This window comes from Ptychodera flava, chromosome 17, assembly GCF_041260155.1.
Source record: "Ptychodera flava strain L36383 chromosome 17, AS_Pfla_20210202, whole genome shotgun sequence".
Lineage (NCBI taxonomy): Eukaryota > Metazoa > Hemichordata > Enteropneusta > Ptychoderidae > Ptychodera > Ptychodera flava.
The window spans coordinates 29,138,835-29,152,570 of NC_091944.1; the positions used below are offsets into that span (position 1 = coordinate 29,138,835).

The window sequence follows — 13,736 nt, forward strand, 5'->3', positions numbered from 1 at the left end:
CACACTTTACGTTAATTTGAAAGAAAATAATAAAAGAACAATGATAAAAGTCATAAAATTTATATAATCTATGCAGCAAAGCTGAAAATACGTGAATCAGGTAACCAAATGACTCGTAGTCGTTTTGGTTACCTCGCAAAATTAATTACTTGTTTTTTGTATTGTTTCGAATTCCCTTCCATTACAGAGATAGCTAGAAGACAAAGCGAATTTGAACAAAACCGGCGCAGGTCACCGCCGGGCAAACTATAATGACCTAGTCTTGTTTCTCATATACCTGCATATTTGAAATGCAGGTATATACAATGCATTAACATTAGTCAGTTTAACCTGGTCAAAGGATGGATGAAAACCAGGACCTTCAGCGTCTGCTCCACTCTCCATAGTTTGTCGTTGTTTGTGTAGGTTTCTGCCGCCGATATTGACCTAGCCATCGTTCCGAATTTTCTTTACAACACAGACGGTGAATAGTTAACTCTGGCGGTCGTATACTCTCTTCACCGGGTCAGTGAAAGCACAGATTTACACTTGTATGTTTGACGGGGCTCGGATATAGAAACATGGACTCTGAGACTACGCCTCTAAAAAAGGTAAGAGCGCCTGTGCATCATTTAGAGTCAGCATGATTTTCTATCCTGTATAGGCTGCAAGGAGCGACTAAATACTACACCGCCAACTTTGTAATGTTTCGTGGAATCCCTTCATTACAGCAATGTGTTGCTACATATTCTTTCGACAAGTGCACAGTCCACCAAAGCAAGAGATGTGCATGGGCATGCTATTAAAGTGGTACTATAGGAATAATGTTGATGACGTATAGGCTCCATACGTCAATATTTGGCTTTCATGTTACCTTATAGATAATGAAAGGCCTTCCTTTATTAGAGTATAGCCCGTTTCCAAGGTATCAGATCAAAACGTCTGAAGAAACTAAACCCAGATTTACAACAACGTTATACACACTGAAGCAGATAGGCTTCCTGACCCGGTGCACTTGTGTGAGCATGCGCGTCGGGCAGAACAACCGTTGCCTTTCTGCTCCACTGATGAAACGCCCCTACAATGATGTCCAATTTCCGTTATAGACTGGGAATAGATTGAAATTTCTAATAGGCAGTACGGAACAAAAGTACAAAATAATCTGAAGTCATTTTACTGAGATCGTGAATGTGCTAATGCTTATACAGCTACGACTTAGCTCTGTGAGAGAAATAGTAGACACGACGTCATCTTTATCTACAGAGTGAGAGGCATGCTAGTTACAAAAAAACTAGCTGATATGTTCTAATTATTACTGTCTACATGATTATCCGGCACTTCCTTAGTAACTCTATTACTCTATTGAGTTAATAAATTAATAAAAGTCGAAGCAAAATAACATGAAAGGCAAACCAATTTTTTGGTCAACCAAGGGTGATAAAGAACGAGCGTTGAGGAAAAGCTGGACCTTTTAAATTGTCCTGAAAATGAAAATATAAATATTAGAGATAGCGAGGGATTGGTTTGTAGGACATGTACTCAAGCTTTTTGCACGATGTCTCAGGTTGCTACAAGTACTAGGTGATCATCTGTCAGTCCATTATCCATCAGTCCACCGTGACAGCATCAGCCTTCGATCCCTCATAACACTTCGTGTACATTAGTTCACTGTAGCTTGAGACTATCATATTCATAACAGTGTGATGAAATTGGTACAAAGGTAAATACTGATGATTTCTCGTTAAAACTATTCACATCAGTAATAGCCAATGGCAGACTAGAAGAATACACACGAGAACAAGTTATCTGCTTTTTATTTCGACGGTAAAACATGGTATCACAATATCCTTTGAAAGATTGATACGATTGACCTTTGCCACATATTCACATGCGTCACTGCACAATTGCTGGTAGAATATTAGCAGCATGTTTGATTGACTAGAATTGTATTGTTAAACATCATTATCAACTATTTTCATAACAACTGATTTTGTCACCTAATAACCAACCGAATGACCGGAGGTCATGGCTTTACTACGCCAGGCATTGATTATTTTCATAATTATGACGAATATCTCCATAGATTTGAAGATCAGGGCTAATGACATATTTGCTCTGTGCGTGAAAGCCTATACTCAGTAACCTTAGTTTATGAAGTCCGCGTTTGTTTTTTCCATTATCATGATTCGAAGGAAAAGTTTCGAGGTGTCAACTGTAGAGGTACATTCAGTGAAATTGGTGTACCAATCTACAAGCAACAACTGATGATCGGGGCACTCACAAAATTTGACGAAATGCGAGTAGATTACAAATTGCGCCCTCAATGACGAATATTTAGTTTATTTGAAAAAATGGCTAACGCGTCGTATTCAACACCGTTATGATTGAACACATGATCATAAAATTTTGATATATAAGGGTGTCATGAATCACTCAATATCTAAATGAGATATCTCTTGGGAGCTGTGAGAGTTACAAAATTTCATTCAACCGCAATATTTTAGTCGTTTTCCACATGGTGTCTGAATATTGAACGATATAATTTGAGAATAAGCGTCATGGATGGAACGTCCGAACATCTAAATTTAAGGTAGTAAAGTGACAGACTTAAACTTTTCCTCATACTTTCCTCTATGAAACTTTTAAGTATTCTCTCACCAAACCAACAATAAAAATCGGTGGCAACAGTGCAAAGTTTGGAACTAGAGAAACAAATTACCCAACATTTTGCGATATTTGAAATTCAAAATGGCCGCCATTCCTGTGTTAACTCTATTGGAGAAAAATTAAATTTTGGATTTTAGAAAAACTAAGCTGGTGAAAGTTTTTCTTTCTTGAAGAGCTTTAAAATAAGCTCCCACAAGATCAGAAAAGAATGGTAGAAATTTGATTGTCCGAGTATCTGTCTCCAATACGCATTCTACGTTAAGTGCATAAATGTTGCAATTTGGAGTATGTACTATTAGAGACTTTGTTTATTTCATCATGGAAGCGACGGTGAGATTAAAAGTTTTCATAATATTACAGACAATGCTTTTAAATTTACCAAAAGCTGTCACGGATAAATCCATGTCGATACAAGGCGCATCGTAAAAGCGAACGTCATTCACGATATTTTGTCTGTAGTTTGTGATCTCTCGTTGTTCAAGAAAATGTAGACCGGCTATATGAGAATAACGGGTTTGTTTATGATGCATACACAGGACGATGAGAAAGCGAAAGGAAGTCAGTATTCTTCAGGACTCAGCATGGTACTGAGCTCCCTGGGTTGCGTGGTTGGTACGGGTAATATCTGGAGGTTTCCCAGGATTGTAGCCAATAACAGCGGTGAAAACGGTACGTATACGCGTGTAGATAAAAAAATCAAGTAAGAGCATGTGTAATGTACTTTTTAATTGTTAATTTAAGTTATACTTATCCCAGAATATTAATTTCGATTGATTAGTTATAGGCTAACATTCTGTAAGCTACTTGTATGCAAATAATGTGCTTGATGAATCGCATACAACAGCGAAATTCAAACGATGAAATCAAACCGAGCCATATGGGTGAGCGAATAGTATGGCATGTGATTATCGTTTTTACAACTTGGCAATGCTCAACAGATTGTTCTAGATGTTCTGATTCCTCTTGATAATATATAGTTCCCCAAACACTTTTAAACAATTAACATTTCAGCCGTGTGGGTCGGTCCCTAGTGGCACTTTCTGAGGGGCGCCCTCAACTGACGGATCTTCCTATCAATATTGCCGCATACGCGATTGGTCCATCACGTTTAAATTGATTTCTTCTCCACAGGATCTCTGCAATTTCTTATAGTGTGGCTGATGTTTTCATTTCTGTGGTCAATACCGATGGTGTTGATAGAATACCCGCTCGGTAGATGCTGTAAAACGCTAGCAAATGCGTACAGATCGCTCATTGGTCCCAAGAATCTTTGGTGCAGCGGCTGGTTGGTTCTTGTCACTACGTTTATCACGTGAGTTTCCATGACGCCATAAGTTCTGAATATGCCATCGTAATCATCTCTAAATCATGTTTACTTCTGCACAATGACAACCCCAGTTCGTGTGTTTCGGAGTTCATACTCACAAGAATACACTGATTAGCATGCACCTATAGATGAACGGGAGAATGTCACAGTTTCCTTCACAACGGTGTTAATCTTCCGCTATGAAATCCGCTATTGCCTAAATAGGAATTCTTTATATAGTTCTTTTCTCGTGTGCCTAGCCAGTACAATGTACATTAAATTATGAAAAAATATTTTAAATTCCTTTCTCTGTCTTTTGTTTTCAATAAAATATTATTAATGTCACTCTTCGCACTTGAATGTGATGCACATCACCACTGCTAAAGAAATGTGAGCACACTAGTGTGCCGAATAACCGAAAGGAAAAGTTCCATTACTCAGCGCCCTAAACTTCGGATTCCGAAAATCTGCCTTAGGGGCGTGTTTTGCTTCCCCTTACATATTTCCGCTACGATAGAAACTAAGAGTTCATTTTGTGGAATTTTAAACGAACATTAAGACACACAAAAAAAACTACCGTATTTCAACATTTTAATAATTTTTTGATTTGCAACTTAGCTGTTACTACGCGGTTCTGGTCGGATGGTGTCTCTACTACAGTTTTTACTTCATGGTTAATCCCTTACCAGTAAGGGATTACGAGAGCAAGCAGATATTTTTCATATTTTCAGAAGTAAGTTTATCTCCATATTTAATCTTAAAAATGACATGAGATATGATCTCGATATTTGCTACTGAAGAACACCTGGACACCAAGTCTGTGCACACAGTTATTATTGGGAAGTGAAATAAGCAACATCACAGATTTTGCAACGAAATTGAAATTAGAAAATAATGTAGGAGATTACGCTCGAAAACCAAAAAGATAAGCAAAAATGCAAAATTGCTTAATGTCACAAGTGTAAATATTAAAATTTGCTTTTCTTCTGTAATTTGTGGTAGCCGTATTTGAGGCAAGATCAAGCGAATAATGTGTTATGCTGTCTTGACACCTTCGTCTCCAGCAAAGCTGTTGGCCCATCGTACTTCAAATACTGGTGGTACTGGCCGCTGGCCTCTCATTGCTGACGTCAGTACGGGGAATTGAAATCGTCAACAACATCATGGTACCCATACTGTTCATATTGGTATTGGTAACCTTCGTGTGGGCCATGACAGTGAAGAACGCAGTTGATGGACTAAAGTTTATGTTTTCTCCAGATTGGGGCAAGTCACCAAAACACAGTTCACATTTCTACAAAGATAGCCGCAAGCTGCTGTGGCGTATCAAAGAAACAATCATTATTCAAAAGAAAATCGCTTTAACATTTATATATCAAACAGAATCACATCGCCCAATATTCCGAACGCTCCGTTCTGAACTAGTTTCTTTCTAGAGCATCGTCGTAAACAACCGACCTCTTTACGGCAACAGTTTCTCGCATAATTAAGGTAGAATGCACCTCGGGGACAGAAATTCAGACTCTCAAAATTTTATTCTATTCCTTTGGCCTACCACTTGTCGGGGCTCATTTTGGATCTTATTGAGCGAATAAAGTTTCGACGGCTTATCTTTGTGAAATTCGAGAATTTAATTTTCGTACAACAGCACAGAGATAGCGGCCATTTTGAATTTCAAATATCAGTAAATATTAGATAATTTGATTCTTTACCATTGGTACCAAAATTTGCATGGTGAACCCCGGTTTTATTCTTCATTTTGAAAAGAGAAAGGTCGAAACTTTGCCCGAGAAAAGTCCGAGCAAAAGTTTAAGTCTTCGGGCGCTAATTACCTTAAGAGGTTTTGTTTGAGTAAGCTTAGGCCTGTGGAGCAGAAAAAATGAGTTCCAGAGTCAGTGTTGACGTTTGTATGATAAATTTGTTATTCCAGATATAGATGTGAATTTAATATCATTTTGTTGAGAAGCAGAAGATACGCTTTGAACGAACTTGAGTTTAGAGGATCGTATCAACTTTTTCAACTACGGCAGGTTTACTGCTAAGCGCGAAGACGTGGCTGGAAGCCATTACCCAGAATGCTTGGGACGTTGGAGCTGGCCAGGGAATATTTGTTGCGTATGGTGCGTACATGACTGCAGCCAACAGTGTGGTGAGAGTTAGCACGTTGATACCCCTCGCAGACAATCTTGTAAGGTTTGTGAAGTATTCATTTTGAATCGAGGCGAACAATTTTGAAATGATTTGTTGTCCGTGCACCTGCCTTCACTTTTTGGTTGATGACGATGTCGAATCGGTGATGATAAAACGATGAAAGTAGTGTCTGCCTGGTGGTGACCACAATAAACCTATTTTTCTACAATGATGATGAAATCAGTAGAGAGGTGCTGATGACGTCGATGGCGACAAGCACGCCTGAGAACGCCAAAAACGATGATTTTCATAATCGTTATTATCATAGACAACTGTTGGTTTCCCTACCATCCTGAAACGATGTCGCAATTTCATATGAATTTCATTTTTGGTTTCAGTTTAATTTGTGCGATGACAACATTTTCTACGGTGTTTGGTATTGAGATTAATGAAGGCTATAACAAAACCGAGATCGTGACTTTATTGAAGACAAACGGACCTGGAAATACTGGCCTAACATTTATATGGTATTGTAAATTTCATTCGAATCATTACAATCATAACATTATCATAACAGCTTTTTCAATTTTTTACAAAGAAGAAATGACACTACTGGATGTATATTCTATTAGGAAAGTGGATCTGTTTATCTGACAGGTGTTATCGATCACTTAATTTGTCAGTCAGTACGAGTCGTAAATCGAATAACAGGGGTAGACGGACGTGTGTAAAGAAAGACGGACAGAGCGACAGGCAGATAGGCAGACAGAGAGATACATACATACATACATACATACATACATACATACATACATACATACATACATACAGACAGACAGACAGACAGACAGACAGACAGACAGACAGATAAATAGATGGATACACTGGATTGATCGATAAGGGAAAAATTATAATCACAGTGGAGGAAAATAAATGCACACATAAACAGTTACACCAGTTTATAGATAGATAAATTACGAATTATGTCTATATGATTTTATAGAATTGAAAAAAGACTCACATGATTAAGTTTGCACTCCCAAGGAGACCATTTCAATGATCGTACAACGTTTACGTGTTCCTATATGTTCTTTATGTTATGTTTTCTTTTTCTCCCAGGATGCCCATCTTATATTCCACAGCCTCGTTCGGGAGGGTTTTAGCGGTCGTATTTTTCTTTGCTTTGTTCTTTGCCGGATTTACGTCACTCATCGGTATGATGGAGCTTCCGGTCCAAACAGTCGAGGGTTTTGGCGGTAAGTCGAGCCGCAATCCTGTCACTTTTGGTACAGGGTATATGTCGTCACTTCTCTGGTTTGTTGTAAAATTGTCGTCTATGTTCTATAGGCTAAATACAAGATCACTGATAGCATCGTGATCAAGCCAAATCAATTGTTATAAGATTGAAAAGTCTTGAAATTTCAAATATCAATAATTATAAGTAGTTGATGTAAATAATTGAAGCATTTGTAGTTATTTTGACAGAGTTACAACTGTGTGGTCGTTTGATCTAGAGTCAGAGAGAATTAATACAGAACAATAAATAATCCGTTGTAAATTTTTAAAAGTATTGATGAAACTCTATTGATTTCCTGGTTTTGCAGTGAAACGGAGCGTGTCTGTCATTGTATGTGTCATTCTGGTTTGCTTGTTTGGATGTCCATCAGCCTTAAACATTAATTTTCTGGTGGATCAGGTATTTTTATGTTAACTATAATTCCAAGTCTTTCTGATTAACATTTAAAAGCTGGAGCTTTTCGAAAGTACCTTGGGATCACAATCGTCAAGGAGACAATAAATTATCGGCCAATTAATTCTATGACGATCACAAATCAGTTATAATGCTCGGCCTTGGCTATGAAGACAATTTTCCTCGACACATTATGTCACCTTCTGAGTATCCCTCTACGTAGTTTTGACACATACTTACCGCGGCGACGCGCGCCCTCATTGTATCAGACATGACACTTTGGTTGATCTGTGGGCCGTTAGGATTGGCCGACAAATGGGAGGCTGTCTGTGGCCGGCCAGTCACGTTGATTTGCCGTTTCGCAAATTAATTTCAATATTTTGAAGAAAAATACAGAATAATGAACGAAAATTTATTTGAAGCATCATAACGGGATCATCACATGATCAAGTCGTGATTTTGTGACGTCATATTAAAATTTAGAAATCACCACGATGACTTTTCACACTCCAGAGCCTACGGTCCCGTGGTGTAAAACTTTGAAATTTCATGAAACGAAATCAATCAAAAATGCATTTTACTATATGTATTACAATCTTTGCGTCAATAATTCTATGAATATTTTACACATTGTCACCTGTCTCACTTCTAGGACTTCGTGTGGGGTTATGCCCTGTTGATATCAGGGCTGCTTCTACAGTATCTGGTCATTCGTTATGGTACTGCTAAATTCAGATCTTCGATGGTCAACGATTACACCACTACATCGGATTGGTATTTACCCAAACTCTGGGAGTGGGTGGTTAAGTGAGTATCGAAGATAAGAAAATATACGAGTTCACCAAAATTTTGCGCTGCTACTACTACAAATGGTGACGCATTGACTTTGTCCTTTCAAGCTACTGGTGCTTGAAACTGGTAAAGTTGAGACAAAAAAGAACTTTTAAGAAGGAAGCCTCAGAAAAATTTTATATTATCAATTTATATATGTAATTATATGTGATTATATTATCAATATTTCGTACAGAAATATCCTTTACATTGGGTATATTTGTTCACAGCCATTACATGATACGGTCTCCGTCACTGGCCAATAGAGCGTGGCTTAGTAGGGAGTGGCCAGTAACTTTGGTATAAGCTAAACATCAAAACTCTGGCACGGGATAGCAAGAAAGGGAACGTTTGTATAAACCAGAGATAGACAACAAATATGTTGGGTGTCAAAGATAATTACATGGTTTTTTGATTCCTTCATCCGTTCTCCTCTCGTTTCTTTCTAAAATCTCACAATTTAAAGTTGTAATAGTTTTTCTACATTTGTAAAATCTCGCCACTTTCCAAAAATAAAAGATGCTGACGTGTAACGTATTACAGAATACTCAAAATAAGAAAACGAACGTCATAAAATGTCTGTTAGTGTCACTCACCACTGAGTGGTCGAAATTAATTAAACGTGTTATATGTTCTTATCGTGATTCATGATATCATTACATTATTCGATGTAAGAAATTTAAGCTGTGACAGCACTTTGAACACTGCAAATTTAAATGCAGAAATTGTATGGTCGTTTAATTTCCTCTGCTAGTTCAGCTCAACAAAAGACGGACTGCGAGGGATAACATTTTCAACATGTCCAAATAAAAATTGCCAGTCTTCGCTTCTTTGCCATGATTGTACGTTTTGACGTCACAAATACGATGAGCTCCCAAACAAATGCAAACTCGTTCTCTTTTCTCTCTCTGTTCTCTGAGCAGATTTGTGGCTCCTACCGAGGCCGTCTTCTTGTTGGCTTGGTTTGTCGTGTTCAGCGTGTTGACAGACAGTAGTTGGTATACTCTAGGCGTTGAAACGCTCATGATGTGTCTTCTACAGGTAGGCAAATTAATTCTGTTTTCCATCAAAGTTTTGTGCTGTAAGGTTCTTTGCGTAACCAGACATTTGAGTTATAATGTTCTGACTGCATTTTTCAGCATACCACTCAACCTTCATTGTCCTTGCCACTGTGTTTAGCATTATTAACAAAGTGGAGTAAGATATTATAAAACAAAACATGCAGAAAATGCTTGGAAATGGATATTTCAGCAGGTCAGCTGAAGGGTCACTTGCATGTAATAGAGACGTATCTTAGTTTTTGCATATTGCTTCTTTCCAATGCCTTTTCAACGATCTTGGAAACATTTTACAATGCATGTCGGGAACCGAATGGTGAAATTTTACAAAGAAATGGTTAGGAGTTGAAGCTTGCGTTTTTGAATTTGAATCCTGCATATGCATATGTAAATGACCTTTCGCGTTCTGTCTAATGCCTCATTTGAACCAAGACATTTCAACCTGAAGATTTGAAGATATAAAAATGTCGAAATTACGCTTCGCTTCCTAAACATTGCAATAATGAAGCAGTTTTCATGTTTGAACAATGACTTCACCGGCGAACTCTTAGTCAAATCGTTAAGAAGACATCAGTACTACGTTTTCATCGATTTATTTTTCATATTCAGTTATGTACAAAATACACCACCGCTCAAATGCTTTACATTGAATATAAAAGTAACATTAAGGTGGTATGTGCATCGATGGTGCCAGACTTAAGTTTTAATAATCAAACTTTCCTCTATGGAACTTTAACCCTTTCGCCACCATGGTTTAGCCCAAACCCATTGTTATCAATGGTGATTGTGGACCTGTTTACAGGGAATTGGGGGTGGACAGGTTAAACCATTCCCTCACGGAGAATTATAATCAGGGGTAACCATGCAAAGTTCGGTTCACTGCGCAATAAATAACCTAACATTTACTGATATTTTAAATATAAAATACTTAGTAGTCGCCATTCCTGTTAACTGTGATGAAACAAAGTTTTCGATTTTCGCAAGAGACGGCGAAAATTTTTCTTACTCAAAAACCTTAAAATTAACCCCCACAGACGGTTAATCAATACAGAACTGTAAAAATTTTGGAGTCAAAATGCCCGTCCAAGAGGCGCGTTATACCTTAACACCAGATGGTTACGTTTATCTGTCTTTTTATTACAGTGGAGTCTGGTCCTGGCAGGGGTAGTATTGGCTAATATAATTTATTACTATCGCTGTGTACGCCACCAAGACGATTACCGGGATATCGGAGAACAGATGCAAACCTTCTCATCCGAGTAAAAGTTTGTTTATAAAGGAAACGGATTGTTGACGTGTCGTAGATGAAGCTCAATTGTAAGCACTGAGATGCAATTTGTGGATGATAAATGTTAATTTCATCAATTTCAAGTTGTCGTTCTCGTGTTCCACATTTCTCCCATTGAAAGTTGTTTAAGGCAATTTTATTTGCTATCTTATTAACAGTAATGTAAACCTTCATAGCATTCTTAATAAATCGTTAAATACAGTGAAAAATCTAAATGTATAAGTGCAATTTAATCCACACCATGTACACACACCATCGAATCTCATTTAGAATGCACAGCGCCACCAGTGGTGAAAATTAACCATGTTGAACGTTTGTCTTTTGTGCCTGGAAAGGGAAAAAAGTAGCGTTACATTTGTATTTTCCACAGCCATCGTACTGTAAGTAATTCGTATTGTCTCTTGTGATAGTAACCTCGTTGACAAGTCGTATCATTTGCGTTAGTCATATTTTCGTAAGAGAAATGCACTTTTTGTAGAACAGATAAGTAGATAAAAATATATTAAAAGATCTGATGGCAACAGAAGCGACTTCTCCATGCTATGTAATTCCACGTTCAAATAATTTTCTGCAACCCCTAAAGGGACTGAAGCCATTTCGGAGGCACCGTGGACCAGTGGTAACGGACTCACTATCAGAGGATGGTGAGTTCGACCCGGTAGGCCCAGAGTTATGGACTCACTGTCGAAGAACGGTGAGACGGTGAGACCCTAGTAGCACGGGGTTGTGCCCCAGAGAGAGGCACTTTACTCCTCAGTGCTCCATACTCCATTATGTTTGTTTTTAATGATATCAACAATTTCTTATTCTACTTCGCAAAGTATGCTGGGATGCACGTTGTTGAGCTTTTCTACGCAGATTGTGCATGTGTAGACTGCATCGTTATTGGAGGCAGGTGAATTCTGGTCCGGAGCAGAATTCAATAACAACGTATTTTACACATATTGACGATGTGTTATCAGACTAAATAGTAGGAGTTTCAACATGCTTTGGGAGGTACAACAATAACTTTCATTTAACGTGCAAAAATAATGAAAAATATTAAGAGAGGTTGCAGTTCATGTTTTTATAAATTTTGATCAAAGATATTCGTGATTTTCCCGACCGGTCATGTTCTGGCAGAACTCATCGAGGTCCGCTGTCGATTTCGTGCACACGGCCAGGCCTGCTTCTGAATATGTTGATGTAGCCTTCTTCCCTTTGGATAATAAAACTTTGATCTCAGTCGTCCGTGTAGCTGGCTTCTGCTTGAGTCTTCCATTGATCCGGAAGGAAGTCATCTTTCAAAAAGACGGATATGGTGTTTCTACCGTGAGGGGTTGGAATATTAATACCACCGTCCGGTTTCACGATTTGAGTCGTATCACGATTATCCTTATCGGTAAGTATAATTTTAATAACGTCAGTAGTGTTGTTCCAAACGTGGGTGTTTTGTTGACTCGGCCCTTTGCCCATTTTTACGACAGTGATATAACAGCAAAGAAGTCTGAAACAAACAAACAGAATAACTTTTAACATGTGCAACCTACAAAACTATCACCTGTGGTTTCCCTGCATTTTCATACGCTGCACCTTAACCATGGAACGCACGACCACACATCAGAGAATCCCCAAACTAAAAGAAAACCGAAAACGTACATGTTCTCCAGAGCATACAGTGTGATTTAACCATCAAGCGAAACCTAGCAAAATGTTGTTTCTGGATTTTAGCGCTGTATAAACTTTGCTCAGATTGACTGATTGAACTAGTGGGCCAATTACTGTATGTTGCTGTACAACGATCACCAAATACAGACGAGGATGTAAATTTACATGTGGCATAATTGATCTCAAACAGACATAGCTATTTGGAAACGATCTACAGAAAATATTAACCAAGCACACTTGTGACCCACTTGCAAGCGCATTTTTTTATCATAACGCGTTTGGAGTATTAATGAACCAAAATAATTTGCAAAGGTTCTTTCACTTCATCCTTTGAAAATACCTAGCCTTTACCTCGAATATTTACAGACATTAGCATTCACACCTTAGCGTATGCTGCTGAACACAATCACGACAGCAGACAATTTTTGAAGTGAAAAAACAAGATATTTAACAACAATACAATCATGTCCTTAATAGTGATAAAATATGTCACTTTGACGATGAAGGTATATTTTAAGAGTCTCGGCATTTAATCAATATGTACTGAAATGTACTGGTTACACGAAACTTATATAGTGATATAAGCTAAATATTGTCGATAGTGAAGGACGAGGGTCAGGTTTTTGACCTTTGAAAATATGAGGTAAAGGTATGTGATTAATCCATGGCTGACCCCCAGTGATTATTAAATAATTGCGTTGATGTTACGGACAAATGGATGTGCTCACTCTGCACATCTGCCGGGAGTGTCAGAAAGAGGTCAAGGTTAACGAGTAGACATATTGAGGTAGTGGAGTGTGTACAAATTGACTCCAATATTTACCGATATTGGAATTTTGAAGTCAGCAGCCTGTAGAGATTGCATTGTCCATGCAAAAGCACAGAAAAAGGAAGGAATGTACAATATTGTAGGAAAGGCATTTTAGATCTCATATCGTGGTCCACTCTCCGATCGGTCACAATTTGACACTAATTGTCCAGGTTCTGCCGCCACCAATCAGAGAATGCAGCACATTTAGAGCATCGTTCTACAAAGATGTGACGTACCAGTCAGTCAATTTCACAAGTTACGTTAAATGTTTCGCAATACCTTTGTAAAACCAAATGGCATTTTCCTCAATAGGAGTTTACTATACCGTT

At 38.1% G+C, this 13,736-nt stretch overlaps 1 protein-coding gene across 1 annotated transcript; it reads left to right on the forward strand.

Moving 5' to 3' along the window:
* The first annotated feature begins 318 nt into the window (after positions 1-318).
* LOC139115999 (uncharacterized sodium-dependent transporter YhdH-like) lies at positions 319-11,966 on the forward strand. The gene is made up of 12 exons (XM_070678487.1): positions 319-590; positions 3,183-3,315; positions 3,778-3,958; positions 4,571-4,685; positions 5,017-5,218; positions 5,983-6,145; positions 6,481-6,609; positions 7,202-7,338; positions 7,687-7,778; positions 8,425-8,579; positions 9,527-9,644; positions 10,805-11,966. The coding sequence occupies exons 1-12, from the start codon at positions 561-563 to the stop codon at positions 10,922-10,924; spliced, it is 1,575 nt and encodes a 524-aa protein (XP_070534588.1). The 5' UTR covers positions 319-560; the 3' UTR covers positions 10,925-11,966.
* Positions 11,967-13,736: the final 1,770 nt, after the last annotated feature.

Coding starts and splice junctions, on each gene's coding strand:
- LOC139115999 (XM_070678487.1), top strand. CDS start 561: ATGGACTCTGAGACTACGCCTCTAAAAAAG. Junction 6,610..7,201: donor ACTGGCCTAACATTTATATG/GTATTGTAAATT, acceptor TTTTTCTCCCAG/GATGCCCATCTTATATTCCA. Junction 9,645..10,804: donor TCATGATGTGTCTTCTACAG/GTAGGCAAATTA, acceptor TTTTTATTACAG/TGGAGTCTGGTCCTGGCAGG.